The 22356-nt window shown below is 37.7% G+C and overlaps 2 protein-coding genes across 6 annotated transcripts in view; both read left to right on the top strand.

The window, feature by feature from the left end:
• The first annotated feature begins 287 nt into the window (after positions 1–287).
• On the top strand, positions 288–11739 carry LOC144991911 (complement factor H-like). Its single transcript, XM_078946126.1, has 17 exons — positions 288–501; positions 704–892; positions 1039–1144; positions 1829–1905; positions 3193–3375; positions 4179–4361; positions 4479–4673; positions 4753–4932; positions 6081–6254; positions 6626–6790; positions 7052–7225; positions 7308–7493; positions 7608–7772; positions 7955–8134; positions 8288–8473; positions 9178–9351; positions 11289–11739. The coding sequence occupies exons 1-17, from the start codon at positions 432–434 to the stop codon at positions 11480–11482; spliced, it is 2781 nt and encodes a 926-aa protein (XP_078802252.1). The 5' UTR covers positions 288–431; the 3' UTR covers positions 11483–11739.
• A 4212-nt stretch (positions 11740–15951) lies between these two features.
• The window catches only part of LOC144991910 (complement factor H-like), a 245652-nt gene continuing 239247 nt past the window's right edge, over positions 15952–22356 (top strand). For 2 of the 5 annotated variants that reach the window (XM_078946123.1, XM_078946122.1), the window contains exons 1-4: positions 15952–16116; positions 17126–17308; positions 17427–17621; positions 17700–17879. In XM_078946123.1, coding sequence (XP_078802249.1) covers positions 16047–16116; positions 17126–17308; positions 17427–17621; positions 17700–17879 — 628 coding nt within the window. In that variant the 5' untranslated portion in view covers positions 15952–16046. The remainder of the gene's footprint in view (positions 16117–17125; positions 17309–17426; positions 17622–17699; positions 17880–22356) is intronic. The other 3 variants (XM_078946119.1, XM_078946121.1, XM_078946124.1) reach the window with 2 other exon arrangements.

Below are 22356 nucleotides of genomic sequence, written 5' to 3'. Positions count from 1 at the left end.
AGAGCAACTGGAGCTCACTTGCAGTAATGCAATGCAGTTTGTTTGTTTAATTGATTTCTGCAAATGATTACCAGGAAGTATAACACACAAATACAATTTTACAGGAATGGTTGCACACAAATTTGTGTTAAGATAATTTAGTTTTATATATTACAACAAAGCAAAATAAAAATATATTTTATGTGATAAACATTGATGCTACTTGAGGAGGTTTTTTTTTCTTTTATAAAATGAATTAGATATGGTGTCCACCTATTTTTTCCTCCATTTTGTTCTGCTATTGCTGATCTAGCCTGGGATTGGTGGATTCAAAGACTTGTGCAATTGTTGAGCAATCTTTTTTTTTCTATTGCTAAAGCTTCTTTTTTTCTATAACTGTGTCAGTTTCTCCCTTTTTCTTCTGTTTGGTTGTTCGGGGTTAGGAAGAAAAAATGCACAGGATAACTACAATCTGCATCATTGTTTTATCACTGCAGGCCCTGATCTCTGTAAAATGCCAAGGTAGGTTCAAATAATACAAAAACTGTTTTAAGTATTTTCTCTGTAATTTGCTTTTTTATGTTTTCCAATTAAAAAATGCAGCATTTCTAACAATAAGTGTCTTTTTCTATTTGCACTTAACTTTTTTCTTTGGTAATTTATTGCTTGGATACACCAACCTTAAAGGAAAATCTAAATGCATTTTTTTTCCTTTTCTTTGTAGTCACAGAGTGTACACGGCAGCAGTTCGTAGAAAGTTCAGACTATGACAGACATTTTGACACAAGTGTCTTGGAGGCAACATATCCGCTTAAAAGACAAGTCCGGGTGCCATGCAGTATTGGCTATGCTGGATTTTTCAAGCTGACTTGTACTGAAAATGGATGGAAAACTGTAGGCTCACCGTGCCAAGGTACCTTTTTTCTTCAGCACTTTAAAGAAGAAATCATCTGTAACCCAATTTTTTAAATTACACTTAATTTAAATGATTTGCCAAAAAAAGAAAAAATGCACTTAAAGACTATTTATTATTTTTGCCTTATGAACGTATTTTTCAAGCAAAATCCTGTGGTCATCCTGGTGATGCCCAGTATGCAGATTTTCAACTTGAGACTGGAGATGACTTTGTTTTTGGATCAACAGTGGTTTACACCTGCCACAAAGGGTATGCCAAAGCTCAGTTTAAGGTCATTTTAAAACAATTTAAGGTCTTATGTTATTAATAGAATCTTCCCTTATTCTATTCATATTTGTATCTATTTATACACACTTTTCTAATTCCAGAATGTTTAAAAATGGTTTAAATATCAACAATTTAATGTTAAAACATTGCATTTCCTTTTTACAGTCACCAGAAATATTAACTGCATGTTTAACACTTTCAAGACTGCTGATACTTTTTTATAAATTTCTGACATGTTAGGATATTTACCAAGATGTAACAAAATAGCAGCAGTTAGAACCATCGAATATACACACTTTCTTTTTTGTGTTGCATTGTGTTGATCAAAGTAAAAAAAAGCAGTCTGCACCAACTATTTTCTGAAATTGAACTTTGAACTTAGAACTTTGTTCTTTAATTTTCTTTCCTCTTAAGCCAAAGCATACACACACACAAACATAGTGTCCACATTTCTTTGAATTGCCAAATTCTTAAATAATGATAATTTACAAAAGAGGAAAAAAAACGTAATAGTAAGAATAAGATTTTACCTTTATACATTATACCTTTTACCATCACACCTCTATATTTGAATCACAAGCAATGTATAAACTACGCAACCTTTTTTTCTTCAAATTTCTCATTTGAAATTGTTTAAAAATGTATGTTCTCATTTACTCATTTCAGGTATCGAATGGTCAGTCGATCAAACCGGCGCCGTTGCATGGCAGACGGTTGGGACGGTCATATCCCAACATGTGAAGGTGTGAAAGGAAGTCACCTGTCAGTTTACCCAGAAGTAAAAGTACTACCATTTTATGGTGGTATTATAAAAATGTCAGACTCCCATCCATCCATTTATCCATCTTCAGAACCCAATGAAATCCCTTTCGGGTTCACAGGGCTGCTGGAGGGAACCTTGCAGCTGTTGGACAAACAAGGGCTACACCCTGAACAGGTTGCCTATCTGTTACAGGGCCCCGATTTTACACTTACACATGCACACCTAGAGGCAATTTAGAGACACTGTGGGTGGAAGCTGGAGTGCCCAGAGTAAACCCAGACAAGCAAGGAGAGAAAATGCAAACTCCGCACAGAAAGGTCCTAGGATTTGAACCAGGGCCTTCAAGCTATATAAGGCAATGCCTGTTCAACAACATCACATTCAGCACTTATATTTATAGATTTTCATTAATGAGAACAGGAAAACTTTGGTACGTGATCATTTTTTACTGCATCTGACTAACAATAACCCCTCACTGCAGCTCCATACAGCAGTGAGAGGTTCCAAAATCCTTGAATAGCAATTGTGGTTCTCCCGCAGTTTACTGCACTTAGTAAATATCAACCCATTTTAAACCTTAACCACCGCTGACATTACACTAAATTAAGAGGCCTTGTGTTCTTTACAAATCATCCAAAATGTAAATTTCATAATCAAGTGAAATGACGGTTTAAGGTTTAATATAATGTCAGACTTGTTTGTTATAAGACTAGGTTTAAAGCACATATTCTTGTCTACAACTGCGCAATAGTGTTTTCTTGTTTATTGGCAAAGTTCTTACAAGTAAATAATTGCAAGTTAACTTTGTTGCAGCAGGAGGAGCTTATTTAACACGGGGTTATTTTATTTTGAAAGGAATGTGAATGTGCCACTGCTGAAGTTCAAGTTGTTATCTATAGAAAGTTTTAAGACTTGTCACAATTCAATGCTTAAAAGTTAAGTTTTAAAAATGAATGGCTTAACAGTTTCACAAGCATCAGTTTTCTAAATGGTGAGGTGAAATTGTGTGGCTCTCGCTTGGTTCTGGTCAGTAGAGAACTGGAACAAAAGGCTCTTTAACGTTAAAAGTTGCAGACTCCTGTTCTAGTGAATAACAGTGTTTAACCCTGGCTGAACTCGGTTTATTTATTTTTCAGGTTATTTTAAAAGTTGAAATATAATTGATCATGATAAGTGTATAGCTTTACTCTGTAATTTTTTTGCTGTCCTAATTTAGTTTTTTTTGAGCATTTATTTCAAAGTTTCACTTTTGTCGTTTTTTTTTCAGCTGTGAAATGCCAATCACTCTCGGTAAACGACAAAATCTTGGTGACTGGAGATCCAGAGGATGGAACGTATGGCAACGTTATTCGATTCAGCTGCAAATCCCGCAGTGAGATTTTAAAAGGATCGACTGAGATTTATTGCGATGAGTCGGGTGAATGGAGTGGAGAAGTCCCTGAATGCAGAGGTACAGTAATGCTGTGACTTGCAAAGAATCGAGTCATCTCAAATAATTTTTGACATATTTTTGGTGAAATTAAAAAAAATACTTACAAATTACACATTTGATATACCTCTGTTCTACTAAAAAGTAACTAAAAACAACAAAATGTTAATTAAGTAACCGAATACAAAGACAAAATGTGAAAAAGGATCACTTGTTGAAAATTGACTGGTTCCCTTTAAAAACTGCATATCTTTAAATCCTAATTGTATATTGTTCTTGTAAGACAGACTAAGTCTGCCTTACAAAATAGTGGGATGTTAAAGGTAATTGAATATAAATTTGTAGTATAGAGGTATGTGGTCAAAAGTACAATTAAAATCAATGCAACCATTATCTTTCACTTCAGTCTGGGGTCAAGACTGCAAAAGTGGCACATTATGAGGGTTCCCAGACTTGCCTTCTCCCAAACACTTTGACTATGTGTTTGTTTTTTTGGATACACCCTAGAATCATCCCCTTTTGTTTATTTTTTATTTTTTTTTATTATAAGTGCCTTCTGAAATAATAGGTTTCCAAAAGCAGAAAAAAGATTTGTAGGAAAAAGGAAAGGTATTTGTATATTGTTCAAATGTCCACAAGTAGAATAATAGACAATACAAATACTGTAAGTTATTTGTGAACACATGTTACAATATAATATAATATAACTTGCTGCTATTAATGCAATATCTGCTCATGCTTAAATTGAAATGTTCTGATTTTCATGCGGTTTCTGTTGCTTTAAAAGAGAAAAGAAAATGAATGCTGGTGTGTCCTTTCTGCAGAGGTGACATGTGACCCGCCTCAGATTGCTCACGGCCGTGTTACTGATCGTCCTAAAGTGTACAAAGAAGACGAATATCTGACTTTTGTTTGTGACGACAACTACAAACCTGCTGATGAAAGACGTTCAAGGTGCTTAAAAGTTGGGTCTGAAGCAGTGTGGAGCCCAACACCTCAATGTTTACGTAAGTGTAAACTTATTTATCAAATTTGAGATTTGTAACTAAGTTCTGTCTATTTTCAACAATCTAACAAATAATCTGCTCTGTTTTTTGTTTTTATTTGTTATTTATGAAATCCAGTTATACAATGTAAAGTGAATTTGCCACCAACCCAGGGAACAACATTTAACCGTTATGACAGAAACATGTTCTCACCTGGTGACACGTTAACAGTCACATGTGAGGGGGATCGCTGGATTGTAGACATGAAAACAACCAGAACAGCTGTTACCTGCAAGGATAATGGAGAATGGAACATCACACCGGAATGCAGAGGTAAAGAAAAAAGGAAATTATTGAACTTCAAACAACAGAAAAAAAAGGTTTACCTGATTATTGCATTCTCTGATTCTAGATGTTAGATGTCATGAAAACCGGCGAGACCGATATCTGTATTCCTTTGATCCACAATGGGAAGAAGAAAAACCAAGTGGCCGTGCAACTTATTCTTGCAGACGTGGCTATGAGAAACCACGTGGTGTTACTCATGCTATATGTACCAGAGATGGATGGATGCCTGAGCGACTATGTGAAGGTATTATGATAGCCACAATGTTACTTTTAAGTAGACTTTTTAAGAGAAATTTGCCTTTACTAATGTAAAAAAAAAGAGTAAAATAAAATAGCACTGACTGGACTCTTTATTTAATGAAAAATGAAACAAGTTTATAAACTTAGAAGATCACAAAGCAAATGCTGTTGGTTTTAGACATTTGTATGTCGCAACAGTATTCAAGGAGCTTGTTTCTTGCTGACATTGCTATGTTTACAAATTTCAGTCAATCATAAGTCTAACTATGAGCAACAATGAATGGAGTCTGACTGACAGAAAGAACCATTTTCTTATGGTTCAGTTACTGCAGTCATAATGGCAAGTTTCTCATAATAGACTGACAGTAAAAAGAAATCCCAAGTTTTACCACTGTGCCACCATGTAGAGTTTTAATAATGAACAACGTATAAATAATTAACTAGTTTCATAATATTATAACACCTTTTTTCATGCAGCACTGTAACACATAAGTCGAATAAAGAGCTGTAATTATAACAGCACGACATTTTGTTGTCTAAATAGGTAGAGGCAACATGGTTTATGGGTGCTGATTGATTATTCAGTTTACATTATGTTTTTACACAATATTCAGGCAAACAATATTAACAATCCTCCCAAACACAGATGGCAACATAAAAACATAAAACCTTACTGGAGAAAGAAATTTTGAGTTTCAACAACCTAATGAAGTTTTAGGAAGACACCTAACAACAATGTTCCATGTAAAATGTTGACACATTAACGTTCCATTGTCATTGTGTGATACAGGATTTATTTTTCTACGACTGTTAGAACTTTGAGAGTTTAAACAGCAAAGAAAGAGTGAAAATGTTGATGTCTATCTGAGAAAAGTGTGTAGTGAGGGGTTTTACAGCCTTGAAACATCTGTAATCCAACTTTACAGATTTCACCTATTATATGTTATTTTTAGAACGTTACTCCCCCGATAAACCAGGGACACCTGTAATTGAGTTTTTTTTTATTTTTACAAGAGACCAACCCACAAAAGACTTCCTTTTTTAAGTCATTTTTTAATCTACATTTTTCCCCCTTTTTTATATTAAATAGTTGAAGGAAATTTTAAAATTCATGTCACATCTGTAAATAAATGTTTCATTTCTATCCTCTAGGAACAACATGCAGTCGACCTGATTTTGAACACGGTGAACAAATAACTTCAGGAGAGAGGACTTCTTACAGCAATGGAGATAGACTCACATATGAATGCGTTCCTCCAAATGATAGAATCTCAGTTACTATAACTTGTGAACGAGGTTCTTGGAGTGGAATTAAAAGCTGTTTGGGTAAGAATACACAACATGTGTTTAACCTTTAAGTTGTGTGCTTTGTAAAACAACATATTTTTATCCTTCACTGCCCTCTTGTTCTCTAATGTTAAGCTAAAATAATTCTATGAGAGTTTTTTGTTGTTTTATTTTAACTGTAATGATTATTGACTAACATCTAAACTAGTAATAGGTAGCAATTTAAAAAGTATTTCTTTGTACTTGGTTAATTTGTCTAAAAGATTTGTATATTTGCTCCACACATACATATATACTGTATGTGTGTGTGCGTGGGGGGGGGGGGGGGGGGGGGGGGATTGCAGTGTTTTTAAGTAAATAAAAGATCCAACAAGCTGGTGCTGTCTAAACATTTTGGTTTTTTATTGCAGAAACGGCCTGTGTAAAGCCAGTAATTCCCAATGGATTTGCTGTTGGGCCATATGACAACACAGTGTACTACTCCTGCAATCAAAACTACAAGCTTTTCTCTACAGCCTGGTGGGGTGTGGCCAAATGTAATAAGGGGGTGTGGTCAGAACTCCAAAAATGTATAGGTAAAGACTTTATATTGTCTTCTCATTGGTTGTTTCCAGAGTAAAGACACCTGTCAATATTTCTTGCAGAAATTTCTTGTACAATATTTGAAGATTAATTTTCATTTTAAGGAAAAGAAGGTTGCGTCATTTTCAATGCCTGGTTTTTTGGGTTTTTAATCTGTTTCTCTATCCTTGATTGTTTTTAATTTAGAACTGTTTTATTGTGGAGACAGATCATCTTGTAGTTTATTTAAATAGTTGCTTCATTTTCTCATTTAGAAATGACTAAATGTGGAGAAACTCCTGATATTACTAATGGGAGAGTGGAATCTAACGACAACCAACGTGCAACAATTAATTGCAACGAAGGATATCAGACAGAAGTTAATGAGATTACTTGTGACAATGGAGAATGGGATCTGGATGAAAGGAACTATACAAACATTTGTTCACGTGAGTTTCTCCTATTGGGGTTTTCTTTTTTTCTTGGGTGAAATATTTTATAATTCTTTGACATTTTATTGTTTTTTTACAGGCATTTCTGAGCCTTGTGAGCCACCACCAAAAGTTCAGAATGCAGTCATTGAAACACCTTATCAGAGGGAATACGTTTCTGGTTCACAAGTAATTTACAAATGCCGTGACAATTACAAGTTGGGACAAGACAAGACCATCACATGTCTCAATGGACAATGGGAGGAGAAGAGAATTTCCTGCACCCGTACGTTTACATCAAAGCCATCTATTAAATTGGCTTACAAATGTTGAACCTAAATGCCTTCAGTTCATCAGTGAGATGTTTAAAACAGAAACTGATTCTAACATGTTTCTGCAGCATTCTGTAATGAGCTTAAGGATGACAATTTGAATGTCCAGCAGTCAATAAAACAAAGCTACACGAATGGAGAAACTATTCACTATACGTGTACTTACGATGAGGATAATCAGGGCACTGCAACTTGTGATGAAGGCAAGTGGAATAAAACAACTAAATGTCCAGGTAAGCATTTTTTTTATATTTATCCATACACATATTTTGACTGTAGCACTGTTGATCATGTTAATACCTATTATTTTATATCAGCATTACAAAACAATAAACAATAACTTTATAGTGGAATCTTTAAATGACTGTTTGGAATTCTTTTCTTTTTTTAAATATATTTTTTTCAATCACTGCAGGTCGTCCTTGTAACGTTCCAAAACTGGGCCCAGGTCTAAGAAGCTCACCAACCATCTCCAAAGTGAAATCAGGAGGAAAATTAAGTTTATACTGCCTCTCTGAGTTTGAACTTGAAGGGGCTAATGAAATTAAATGTTTAGACACAGGAGATTGGAGTTCAGCCTTCCCAACTTGCACCAGTATGTTTGTTTCAATGTTGTGGGAGATAAAAAAAAATGGATTTGGGTTGCATAGTTCTGATGACTTAGAATGGCAAATCACTTTTTACAATGCTTTACTATTTCCTTGATATATGTCGTTAAAAATCAATAAATGTGTGTTCTTTATTACAGAAACTTGTGAGATGCCAAACATTCCACAAATGCTACGCTTGATGACACCTGTAGAGGGAGGAAGAGCTAAGAAGGGAAAAAAGTTAAGGTTTGAATGCAGTCAACGAGGAAAATTCCTTCAAGGGAATGCAGAGATTGAATGTTTGGAACGTGGAGGTTGGAGTGATCAACTTCCAAAATGTGGAGGTATATGATCTTCTCTGTGTACTTTCATGTGTTTAATGTGATTTATTTTTCATAAAAGAGCTCCTTGTTTACTACAACTTTTAACAGGCAATGAAATGTTAATTAGTTAAAATGAACAGGCCAAAAAAGGGGAAAACATCTCAGTTGTCTAGAGTTCTGTCAGCCTATAGATTGGTAAATTGCAAGAATGATTTAGAACAGGTCATAACATAGAGTAAAAGTGGGGCCCAATTACTTTTTGCTAGACACTTACCATCAAGAAATAAAATATCAAATTTTAGTGTTTTCATACTGTATTCTGTCTTTCAATTAAATCGTTTCTTAAAAACATTTACTGACCCAGACTTTCACATTAAACCAATTTCTTTTTCAATGACGTTTTAGCTAGGTTGGTTTCTTTGTTTCTTTTTATGTAAATCCATTTTTACAAAAGTTAAAATTCTGAATTTGAAAAAACAAATCATCCACGGGATTTATCTTATCAAACAAACAGTAATGCATGTTTGTCTAAATGCACACAGCACTGTAACTAACCCTAATCTTTACATGTGTTTCTCACAAGTACTCTTTTTAAGTTGTAGCCTTCTACTAGATTGTGAAATGAAACCTTGAATTAGTCCAAACATCAAAATTAAGTATGAATTTTTATTTACAGCTTATAAACATTACTGAAAAATCTTTTTACATCTCCCACATTTTTGTAGATAAACACTTATGTTCCCCTCCACCCCCAATTGAAGATGGAGATATAATGAGAACTAAACCTGAATACCAAGAGGGTGAGACAGTTGAATATGTTTGTCCAAGTTACTATATAACGGAAGGAGGGCCACTAACCTGCAGGAATGGACAATGGACTGGACGTGTAAGATGCATCAGTAAGTTCAACTTCATAATCTTTTTTTTTTTTTAGGATCCTCAGCTCTTGTTTTTCAAAACAAGCATAATAATATTTCTGATGATAATCTAAAATCACATTACAAGCATAATATTAAGAAGTAAACAACATGAAAATACTAAAAAGGTCACTTTTCAGTGGTAACAAAAATGTACATCATTAAAAAAAATAACTTAAAAAAAATGACCAACAGAATCATTGATTTAGAAAGCATTATAAAACATCACATTCCATTTAAGGAAAACCTACTAAAGAACGACATTCAACATTGTTGGGAACATGTTCAAGTAATATGGGAAAGAAAAAGGATCTCTCTGCTGCCAAACAGCGTGAAGTAGTTAAACACCTTGGACAGAAACCTTATAAACCTTATAAAAACCTTGGATATTTTAAGCAACTTAATTGTGATCATCATAGTATTAAGAGATTTGTGGCTGATTCAGGCACACATGTGTTCGGGCATCAAATTAAGAGAGCAGCTGCTAAAATACCATTACAAAGCAGCGAACCCATATTTGAATGTGCTAATGTCTCTGGAGTTCCACAAACATCAAGGTGTAGGATCCTGCAGAGGCCTGCAGTTATACATTAACCTTCTATTCGGCCACCCCTAAACAACATTCACAAGCAGAAATGGTGGCAGTGGGCCCAGAAATACATAAGGACTAATTTTCAAACAGTCTTTTTCACGGATGAATGCCATATATCTTTGGATGGTCCAGATGGATGGAGGAAAAGGTGATTGGCGGTTGACCACCCTGTCCTAACACGGTTTTGATGTCAGCAAATGGCAGAGTCAGATTTTGGACAAGAATTATGTGGAGAGAGCTGGTCCTGTAGTTGTGAAAAATTACTCCTAGAAAGTATATGGAGTTTCTGATTGACCACTGACCCATAACAAAACCATCTTCATGCATGATAATGCACCATCTCACACTGCTAGGAATATCTCTGCATCATTGGCTGCTTTGAGCTTAAAAAGGCATAAACTGACGGCATGGCCCCCATTGTCCTTTGACCTCTACTCTATTGAGATTCTTTTGAGCATCCGCAAGCAAAATATCTATGCAATATCTATGCAAAATAACGCAATACTTTGATCCATTCAAACATTTCTGAGTATTCATTTAAAACCTGAGCTCTTAGCTCTTGACCACTGAGCATCCGCAAGCAAAAATATCTATGAGGGTGGGAGACAGTTCACAACCAAACAGCAGCTCTGCTATTCTGACATCATGCAAAGAGATTTAAGCAGAAACTCTCCAAAAACTTACAAGTTCAATTGAATTGTGAAGCTGCTACAAAATTAGGAGTCCTATGTTAAAATATAACCTGACCTATCAAGATGTTTTTGATTAGAATAGCTTTTGATTTTAGTAAATAATTTTGAGAATCTCTGAAGCATCCTCAAGCAAAAGATCTATGATATGGATGCAAGAATTGTGAAGCTGCCCAGGCCATGTTAAAGTGCAACTTGACCTATTAAGAGGTTTTTGATTTTGATTTCAGTAAATATGATCTCCTAATGCAGCAAATTCAACAAATGATAATTTTTAGTTTCTTGTGGACGTTTTTTCTTTTTGAAAAAAATTACTGTTATGAAGTTTGCTCAGTAACATATAATGTATACTCTAAAGGTTTGTAACTTGAAAATTATGCTGACTGTGCACTGAGTATTAAAAAGAATCATTAAAAAATTACTTGCACAATAATTTTCAACGCATTATGTATTAGATGTACATATTTTTCAGAATTTTATTAAGAGCGCCATCTTACAGTAATTACAAAAAAAAAAATGGTCAGTAATGCATGTATAAATATGTTTGGTGTTGTGTGTGGGTGTGTGTGTGTTTGTTAGTTTTTTTTTTTTTTTAGGTATCTTTTACCATAGTAAAACACAATTTACTTATTTTCCAGAACCGTGCACCGTGACTCAAGAAGAGATGGACAGAAATAATCTTGTGCTTCTTAAAGATTGGATGGACAAAATATATTCAGAACATAAGGATCACCTTACATTCAAATGTAAATCTGGAAAAATAAGTGATGGTAGGGTTGCTATGCGCCAGCAGTGTATTGAGGGTGTGATTCAGTTACCCAACTGTGTGTAAAAGGCTTTCAAAGAGCTTGGTATGATTTCTCCAGCCTCACAAGCTCATAATATAGGATGAGCCATTAATATAAAACTTTTGCAGGCAGATTAATTCCTTTCAGATTCAAAATGAATGTATTCAAAAAGCTTTTTAACACCTTTTAAATTGTTTTTGATTGTCATTTTTTTCAATGAAGATCAAAATGTCTTGTATCAACAAATGTCCTGGTCTTTTCTAATGTCCTATACACAGAATAAAATATACATTTTCTCATATGTATTGTCTATTTTGTGTGCAAATCATTTAGTAGATTTCAACTATATAAAGAAACAATCTTTTACTCTATACTTTAAAAGGGCCTCTACCATGTTAAATCAATTTTTGAGCTTTTAAGTGTATTGTAATGTTCATTCCTCACAAAAAGAAGCAATACTTTGATCCATTCACACATTTCTGAGTATTCCTTTAAAAACCTGCGCTCTTAGCAGCAGCCCCTCCCATTCCACTAAAACAAACGGGTTCTCACAATCTGACATAGGACGCTGAGAACAGCCCCTTCCAGGTAGAGTCTCCACTGCCAACGCCTCCCCCAGGCTAACACAAACACTTACTTCTCTGCTGAGCTAGTAGTGTTTGGCAAAGACTCTTTCCTTTGATTTGCACAATATTCAAAACCATCTTTACAAAGTTTAGATGTCTGTTTTTGTGGGCGAGATCCATATGTCATGAAATGGGCGGCACCCACATGGAACGAAAGCCAATGCCCAAGAGATGGAGTCGTCTTTACTTCGGAAAATGAGCCATGAAATCAACTCAAATTTCATTTTAAAAGTCGTTCTTTTTTGTTCCAAAGATAGAATATTATCATATGCATGGATATTGTTTACTACAACGGGCTTAAGAATTGCATGGTATAGACCAGGGGTCACCAACACAGTTGCCATTGGCACCAGGTAGCCCCCCAGTGGCCACAGGCCTTTTCTAAAAACAGCATAATTCACCAATTTATTATGTTGCTATTATTTTTAAATCGTACTTTTATACACCCTATGTATAGATTAAAAAATGACAATATCTTAAAAATATGTTCATTATACAGTGCTCCCCCACTTATTCCTGTTTCAATATTTGTGGTTTCACATGCTTTGATTGAGATGGTGCGCAAATTTCTGAGAAAGGCGGGCGGAGATGAAGAGCAGCGTGGGCAGAGATGAGTAGGCCGGCATGTCGACTTCCAACAGCTGGTTCCAGTGTTTACTGAACCGCATAGCTGTAGTTTGGGTCCCTGCACAGAGAAATGACATCAGCTGATTTAGAAGCAACTGGAAAATATCCTGATAGGATGAAGAAGATACTGGCAATAACCATCATTCAAAAGAATGAATGACGAATGAGAGTGGTTCGGTCAATTGCTCTGAATAACTAAATAAAACTCTGTGTTGAATTATAACATGTTCTTTAAATTTTAATAAATGTTTTAAGAAAGTATCAGAAAGGTTTCAGAAGGTTTTCAGATGAGTGAGGATCAGTGACGGACATTCAGCCGCGCGTGCACGTTAAAACGTCGCTCACTCGTCAAAGCTGACCCAGACTTCCCCAAATGTCTGCATTACCACTGCATCATCAAAAGACATAGCTTCCGCATCTGAGACATTTGACAAAGTCGTAGAAAGGTACAGAGATGTCATAAACAGACTTGGGCTAAAACTAACAACAAAAGATACCAGATGTTGTCAGTGGAAACATGGCATGGAATTAAAATGTTGAAGAAATGTGTTCAATATAAAAGTGTGTTCATGACAGTAGTAGTTGGTCATCAGTTCAAAAAGTGAAAAGATTTGAAAATATGTAAGTTGATTTTTCTTTAACATTACAGTGTATATTGCAGTCCTTCACGCAAGCTCTGACCCAGGCGTACGCACAAAAACGAGTGAAATGAGAAACGGCACCGGCCACGGTCCGAGGTTGTGAGGCTACAGAATTTACGCCGTCTGCCACCGTTTGCCACTCAAGTGCCTTTTTGGCATTAGTAATGCCCACACTGTGCCCTCCAAACAACACTTTTCTCCTCTTTTCCACCTCGCCAACGATAACTTCTACTTCACTTTGAGTGAAGTTACGTTTTTTTGATTTCCTCTCGGTGTGTGCCATGGTTTCGCAATCAATGAATATTCATTTGTGGGCGTTTCACGGACTATTTATGGGCAACTATGGGCGTGTCATGAAGCCGCAAAAGCTGCGCTGCATTTAGAATCGGTTGTGATTTATTAAGGCAAAGATGCGTAGGATGTGCTTGCGCACGGTTTTATAAATCCGAATATTTCTGTGTGTACGCACGTCCTATGTTTCATCCGTACGCCACTTCTGACGCAAATTCTACGCAAAGTTTTATAAATGAGGCCCCAGGTCTGCATATCCCTCAGGAGCCTGGAGGTGATGTTGTCAGGGCCTGCTGCCTTCCTGGCCTTTGTTCTCCTTAACTCCATCCTAACCTGATTCAGGGTGAGGCAGAGGGGGGTTGGAGGGTGGGTGGGCGGTGGCTGGTCTGGTGCTGTGAGTTGTTGGGGGGGTCCTTTTGCTTCTGTTGGATGAAGGGGAGAGTGGACGGCTTGGTGCTGAGGTGGTAACAGCTGGAGCTGGGAGGAGACGCCTGAGCTGGAAAGGTGTGAAGAGGGGGCCGTGTGGTTGGAGACTGGGGGCTGGGCAGAATCAAATCTGTTAAAGAACAGATTCAGTTCATTTGCCCAGGCTTGGTCACCTGTGACCAGGCAACCATTTCCAGCCTCAGCATGTCCTGAGATGTGTTTCAGACCTCACCACACATCACGGATGTTGTTCTGTTCCAGGCGCTGCTCCAGCTTCTTCCTGTAGCTGTTCTTGCACCTTCTGATCTTGTATTTCAGGTCCCTTTGTACTCTGCGTAGCTCCTTCTTGTCCCCAGAGAGAAAAGCCCTCTTCTTCTCATTTAGGAGGGTCTTCAGCTCAGGAGTCACCCAGGGCTTATTGTTGGAAAAACACTGCACTGATTTTGTTTGCACTGTGTTTTCCACACAAAAATTCACATACTCCGTGATGCAGTCAGTAAGACTGTCAATATCCTCCCCGTGCAGAGAACGTCCCAATCTGTGGTGCTTAAACAGTCCCTTAGTCGCTCTGTTACCTCCTCAGTCCAGATCTTCACCGTTTTAATCTGTGGTTTCTGCTGTTTCACCACTGGAGTGTAAGCAGAGGAGAGATGGACCAGGTTGTGATCAGAGTGTCCTAAAGGGGGGGGGGGGGGGGGGGGGGGCAGAAGTATATGCATTCCTGACGTACATATAAAAGGTCCAGAGTTTTCCTGTCCCTTGTATGACAGTTCACATACTGGGTGAAGTTGGACAAGGTGGCGGAGAGGGGGGTGCAGGCATGGTTAAAGTCCCCAGAAATGAGGATCAGGGCCTGCGGGTGTTGTGTCTGCAGCTGGGACGCATGAGCGCTGTTAGCTCGTCCAGCTTGTTAGAGAGCGAGCGGACGTTTCCCATAGTAGCGGATGGTAAACATGACTTGTACCTCCGTCTTCTCTCCCGGCGTTTAACTCCAGCTCTGCAGCTTTGTCGTTTCCTCCGTATTTCAGCAGGAACATCTGGCTTGCCAGCGAGGAGAATCTTAGCTCGGCCAAGAGCTAACAGCTGATCTCGAGTGTAAACAATGGAGCTGTATCCTAACGGATCCCCCGAGGCCGGTTCAAAAAGTTGAGAAAAAATAAAAAAACAAAAAGCAAAAGTTATAATGTTCCTGTCCTTTGTCGCAGAACTTCGTAACAGTTGTTGAAAAATACAAAAAACACAAATTATACACACAAATTACAACAAACAAAATGTTTAAGATAAATAGGACCACAGAAATATATAGTTCTTTTTTCTTGAAGTAATATAAAACTTTCATTTTCAGTTAACTTTTTAAATCCAGATAACTGAGTAGAGTTTGGCTTAACAGACAATTGTATTCCCCTAATTTGGTCAGTTAAACAATTAAAACAATCAGAAAGTGTGGTTAGTACTGGTGTACCTCTTTCAGTCCTCACTATTATCAGAAGGATTACATGTTAGACAAATAATAAAATCTTAAAAAACCAGATCTGATCCTCATTGTGGCTTGTTCAGAATGTCTCTTCATTCCAGTAAATAAAAAAATTGACAAAGGTCCCCTTTTTGTCATTTTAAATGTGATTACATTTACACAGTACTGATAACATAGCTCGCCCTTTGAGGACAACTGTAAAACTCAAGAGACTCTTAATGTTAGTTGATTATCCAGAAATAAAACACTGTTCAAGAACTTTAATTACAGCATAAATTTTATTCAGGTCACAAACATTTATCCAGCCTTGCACAAAAAGATAGCAAGTTTCAAAAGACTTATTTGTGAGCAAAGTTCTCTGCAGCAGTCAATATTTGAAGTAAGACGGTCCTTGTGGGTGTATTTCAGTGCCATGCATCATGCAATTTCAGTGGGCAGTCCATGTGATGTGCAGTGGGATTCATAGTGAAGAAAACCTCCTGAACTGTCCCATAAACAGCAGCACTCTCAGATCTCTGACACCATGAAACTGTGGCTGACTCTTTTGACTTTTCAGCTTCTTAATCTTCTGCAGGTCTCTTTGTCACAAAATGGTAAGAAAATCGACTGATTTCTTATCAATTATCAAAAACCCCACTATCTTTTTGTGGGTTTTTTTTTGTTGGTATATTTTTTATGTTCTCTTAACTTAACCTTTGCTATTGCTGGTCCTCATAATAAGCCACAGTTTTATTTTCTAGCTTTTTTTCCAGCTGTCCAAGGTGATCAGCAGGTAATCAGCAGCAGAATCTTGGAATTTTCTAATCTAAATCAAAACGATGAATGAGTTGGAAAGGTCCTTGTGTACTACAATATGGGTGCAATAGCAGACTAATGGTAGACAGTAAAAAAAAACTGACTTCACACTAGTGTGTGTAACGTACTGCATACAACAGAAGGTAGTGAAATTAAACACATTTAATCCAATTGACCGTTTAACACTTGAGCTTTAGCTCCAATTTTTACATTCTTTTGATTACCGTAGCGTCAGGTTTGTGGTCAGTAGTACATTCATCAATTCATCCATTATCCTTCACTTGAGTCTGGGGTCCAGACTGTAAAAGTGGCACTTTCTATGAGGGTTCCCAGACCTGCCTTTTCCCAAACACCTTCACCAGCTCTTTCTGGAGGACACAGACGTGTTCCAATGCCACAAGTCTCCCAGGCAGTATATTGTGAAACACAAAATCTTGCTGGATGTTGAGTGGGTATCATGCATATTTAAGGAATATCTTTTGGGGGTACACCTTTTATAGTGTTTTTAATTGATTATAAAACTGCCTTCTGAAATAATAGGTTTCCAAAAAAACAGAAAAAAGTGATGAAGGCAAAAGAAAAGGTATTTGTACATTGTTAAAATATCCACAAGTAGAATATAGTAGACCATACATATACTGTTAGATGTTTCATAAACACATATTACAATAGTTGATTTTTTTATGACAACCTGCTGCTATTAATGCAATATCTGCTCATGCTTAAATTGAAATGTTCTGATTTTTATGCGGTTTCTACTGCTTTAAAAAAGAAAAGAAAATTAATGCTGGTGTGTCCTTTCTACAGAGGTGACATGTGACCCGCCTCAGATTACTCACGGCCGTGTTACTGATCGTCCTAAAGTGTACAAAGAAAACCATTATCTGACTTTTGTTTGTGACACAAACTACAAACCTGCTGATGAAAGACGTTCAAGATGCATAAAAGTTGGGTCTGAAGCAGTGTGGAGCCCCACACCTCAATGTTTACGTAAGTGTAAACTTATTTAACAAATTTGAGATTTGTAACTAAGTTCTGTCTATTTCCAACAATCTAACAAATAATCTGCTCTGTTTTTTTATTTTGATTTTTTATTCATCAAATCCAGCAATACTATGTAAAGTGAATTTGCCACCAATCCAGGGAACAACATTTAACCGTTATGACAGAAACATGTTCTCACCTGGTGACACGTTAACAGTCACATGTGAGGGGGATCGCTGGATTGTAGACATGAAAACAACCAGAACAGCTGTTACCTGCAAGGATAATGGAGAATGGGACATCACTCCGGAATGCCAAGGTAAAAAAAAAGGAAATTATTGAACTTCAAACAACAGAAAATAAAAGTTTACCAGATTATTGCATTCTCTGATTCTAGATATTAGATGTCATGAAGACCGGCGAGACCGATATCTGTATTCCTTTTATGTTCCATGGGGACAAAGGAAAATAAATGGCCGTGCAACTTATTCTTGCAGACATGGCTATGAGAAACCACGTGGTGTTACTCATGCTATATGTACCAGAGATGGATGGATGCCTGAGCGACTATGTGAAGGTATTGTGACAGCCACGATATTACTTTTAAGTAGCGGTTTTTAGAGAAATTAGGCTTTACTAATTTTGGGAAAAAGGAGTAAAATAAAATAACACTGATGGACTCTTTGTTTACTGAAAGATTAAACAAGTTTATACATTTAAAAGATTACAAAGCAAATGCTGTTGGTTTTAGACATTTGAACATCACAACAGTATGCTTTTTATTTGGGAAAAAGACAATGTATGAGTGCAGAATAGATTTTTTTTTTGCATATTTTGCATACGGTTTTTTCTGTTCTTTTGTTAAACATATTTGTAGCTGCAAAAGCATGGGTTAAAAAATACTCAGCTGTAACAAATATTTTACAAACTTGCATAAATGTTTGTGTCTTTAGAAATGTTTTTTATGTCATCATAATACATAGAAATATATATAGATATATTTTTTTCTACCAATGCACACACAAAGGTTAAAAGACAAACACTGTAGTTAAAACTTTTGACTGCAAGATCTTATCATCCTTAAAACCAGGGAAGCAGCTGGATGAGCAGGTCATCCAATGATCGAAGGATTGGCGGTTCGAGCCACTCCCCCCAGTCAACCATCGTTGTGTCCACCTCACCCTCCCTGCTTCCAGTGTGGCTCCACTGGTGTGTGAATGTCCTGGGGCCTCATTTATAAAACTTTGCGTAGGATTTGCGTCAGAAGTGGCGTACGGATGAAACATAGGACGTGCGTACACACAGAAATATTCGGATTTCTAAAACCGTTCGCACACACATCCAACGCATCTTTCCCTTAATAAATCACAACCAATTCTAATATGTAGCTCGGCTTTGTGGCTTCATGACACGCCCATAGTTGCCCATAAATAGTCCGCGAAAAGCCCACAAATAAATATTCATTTATTGGAAAATCATGGCAAACACAGAGAGGTAATCAAAAAAACGTAACTTAACTCAATGTGAAGTAGAAGTTATCGTTGGCGAGGTGGAAAAGAGGAGAAAAATGTTGTTTGGAGGGCACAGTGTGGGCATTACTAATGCCAAAAAGGCACTTGATAGGTGGCAGACGCCGTAAATGCTGTAGCCTCACAACCTCGGACCGTGGCCGAAATAAAAAAGAAATGGTCGGACATCAAAGTCGAGGCGAAAAGACGTCTAGCGCTGCATAGCCAGAGTGTGTCTGCCACTGTTGAGGGACAGGGAACACCGGAGCTGACCCCTCTTGATGAGAGACTATTATTGGGGAATCCCTTAAGAGGAGTGGTCACTGAGGCGGAGGGGAACACTGATGCGCCAGATGCACCGAGTAACACAGGTAAGAGAAATAATTAAAATGAATGCAGTCAAGTCACATGTATGCAGGCTACACAATTACAGTTTATTAATATAGAACAATTTTATTTTAGTTGCTGGGTGTTCCAGCGGGGACAGTGGTTACGATGCTGCAGCTGAGCAGCCGTCTGGACCCAGCGTCTCCACGGAGCACGCGGCTCTCAACCCTCCAGCAGTGGAAGTCATTAATTCAATCAGAGAGGTGGCCAAGGAGTTGGGCGAAATCAAGACTGACTGAAATAAACTGCACGATGAGGGAATTCTTAAATAAATAATATTTTCCACACCTTTTGTTGTTCTTTACAAGCGACGCATCACTTCCAAACGCTGGCGCACAGCAGCAGCATTTGGCTCAAATGCGTGGGGATGGGGTTCAGGGTCGGGGCCAACACAGCAATCGGCGCCAGGGGTAGAGGCACGTTTTTAAGCTGTGCCACATTGTGTAGCACAGCACATGCCAGCACGATTTGGCACACACTGTCACTTTCACGTGTTTCTTCCATCTGCCGACGGTGTCGCCGTTTCTCATTTCACCCGTTTTTGTGCGTACGCCTGGGTCAGAGCTTGCGTGAAGGACCGCACATTTTCCCATCAAGTTTGCTTTTTATAAATATCAACCATTGCATAGAGAGCGGTGTACGCCTTCTTTTGTGCGTACGCAACATTTATAAATAAGGCCCCTGGTGATGGTCAGAGGGACCGTAGGCAAGAAGTGGTAGCCACGCCTCTGTCATCACCAAGTATGAATGAGGAGTGAATGCATAAATGGACAGATTGTAAACACTTTTAGCGTATGGAAAAATGCAGATAAATCTAATCCTTATTTTTTTTAATAAGCCATTTTTCTAAAATCAGTGACAGTTGATTCACTGTGGCAACCCCTAAAGGGATAAGCCAAAAAATGAACAACAATCTTTGAGTCCCAATGGGCTTAAATTCTTGTTTTTAAAATAATGCTTGTATTTTATACTAGAAAAGAAAATGGTTAGCTTATACAGTTTGGAAACATAATGTAAAATGAAAAACTAACATAAATAAAAATAATTAAAGGGCTCGTTTCTTGCTGACATTGCTATGTTTAGAAATTTCAGTCAATCATAAGTCTAACTATGAGCAACAAAGAATGACGTCTGACTGACAGAACCATTTTCTCATGGTTCAGTTACTGCAGTCATAATGGCAAGTTTCTCAAAAAAGACAGAGTAAAAAGTAATCCAAGTTTTAATAATAAATAACGTAAAAAAGAAGAAAAATCTATATATAGAATTAGGTAGTTTAATAATATTGTAACACCTTTATTCATGCAGCACTGGAACTCAAAAGTCAAACAAAGAGCTGTAATTTTAACTGCACGACATTTTGTTTTCTGAATAGGTAGAAGCAACATGGTTGAAGGGTGCTGACTGGGGAAAGGTGCTGATTGATTATTCAGATTACATTATGTTTTTACATAATATTCAGGCAAACACTAAATAACTACTAAATACATCGCAAACACAGCAACATTAAAAAAAAAAAACTTACAGGAAAATAAACATTGAGTTTTAACAAATTCATGAAGTTTTAGGAAGACACATTCAGTATTGCAGTCATCACTCAAACTAAGAGGCATTTTTTTGGCTGTGGGAGAATGTTGGAGTGCCTGGAGAAAGGCCTTGCATGCAAAAGGAGAACATGTCAACTCCACGCAGAAAGGTCCCCGTCAGGACTTGAACAAGTGTCTTCTCACTGAGTGTTTCATTTAACAACCATGCAGCCTTATTATGGCCCGCAGGACTCACAGAGTGCAAGGACCATATTGTAACTGCTACGAGGGTCGAACACTCAAAAAGGTCCAAAACGTCAAAAAAACGCGTCAAAACGCCAAAAAATGGGGTCAAAAGTCGCCCAAAGCACACAACGACACGAAAATTGTGTAACGCAACAAAAACAGACACACACACGCACAACATCCCCCACACAGACGACAAAATTGTAGTCGCAAAAATGACGACAAAAACACGAAAAAGCCAAAAAAAGCCCCAAAAAGCCCTCAAAAGAAGGGTTTAAAGCCAAAAACACATGCACAGCCTATAGTAAAAGACAGGCCGTATTGAAATATATAGGCCACCTGACTGAAAAAACTTCTATATTGTTTTTCGAATGTTTTTTTTGATGGCCCGCAGCAGCAGTCACTGACTGCAAGGACCATATTGTTTTCGCAGTTGGAACGACGACTTCGCCGCCTTTCAGCGAGAATGTGACCCCCGCTGCATGCTCGAAAACGTGCACACACCTGGGATAAATTGCAAATGAATTTTCCACAAAGTCAACGTCACCCCCCTGAAGACGATGACATCACGGCCAGCGATCCCGTCAAAAAAATGAATGGGCCGAAAATCGCGTATGGGGCCCGACAAAATGTACTTCCAAATACAGTCGCGAAACCAAAACACACGTGTCGGGGATATCCCAAAGAAGTTTTAAAATCATTACGGGGTGGCCACACGACCTACGGCTTGGTGGCCATTTTGTGGCGAACTCTGAGAATTGGCGATTTTCGTGTTTTCCCACGATATGGGGAAATGACACTTTTGTTTGAGCGATTTTCACGTAATTGCAAACACTTGCTGCCAGCTCCAGTCTACAAACACTACAGAAGTGTCATTGACCTTTGACCTTGGGAAAAGGCTGCCATCTGTAATTTTCTCAAAAAAGCACCTTTAGCACCAGATACAAACGAAAACTCGTCGTTGGAATTCTCATCAATCGTCTCGTAACTTTTCGGGCATCAACGGCCAGCTACTCTGGACAAAATGTTGGAATTAGAAGTTGTAGAATTTGAACGGCGTGCACGTGGCGAGCTCGCAACCATTGCCGTCTTAGCTAGCTCGCACATTTTTCATGGGAATGTCGTGAAGAGGAAATATGCAATTCCCTGGCCCGCGCTGAACAAAACAATGTCACGCACAACAAGATTGATAAAGGAATGTGGGCGTGGTAAGCAAAAAACCGTCGCAAAAAAATGTGCCGACTCGGCAAAAACGAAAAAATTCGGAACTTTTTTTTTTGAGAATCGCCAAACGAAACCAATCTACCCTTGTTCGCGATATCAGAAGGAAGTTTTGAAATCGTTACGGGATGGTCGACACGACCTACGGTTTGGCGGCCATTTTGTG

This window comes from Oryzias latipes, chromosome 4 (assembly GCF_053564925.1).
Source record: "Oryzias latipes strain Hd-rR chromosome 4, Olatipes_Hd-rR_3.1".
Classification (NCBI taxonomy): domain Eukaryota; kingdom Metazoa; phylum Chordata; class Actinopteri; order Beloniformes; family Adrianichthyidae; genus Oryzias; species Oryzias latipes.
Note: the sequence above shows the minus strand (reverse complement) of the source record. Positions and strands in the feature narration are given on the sequence as shown.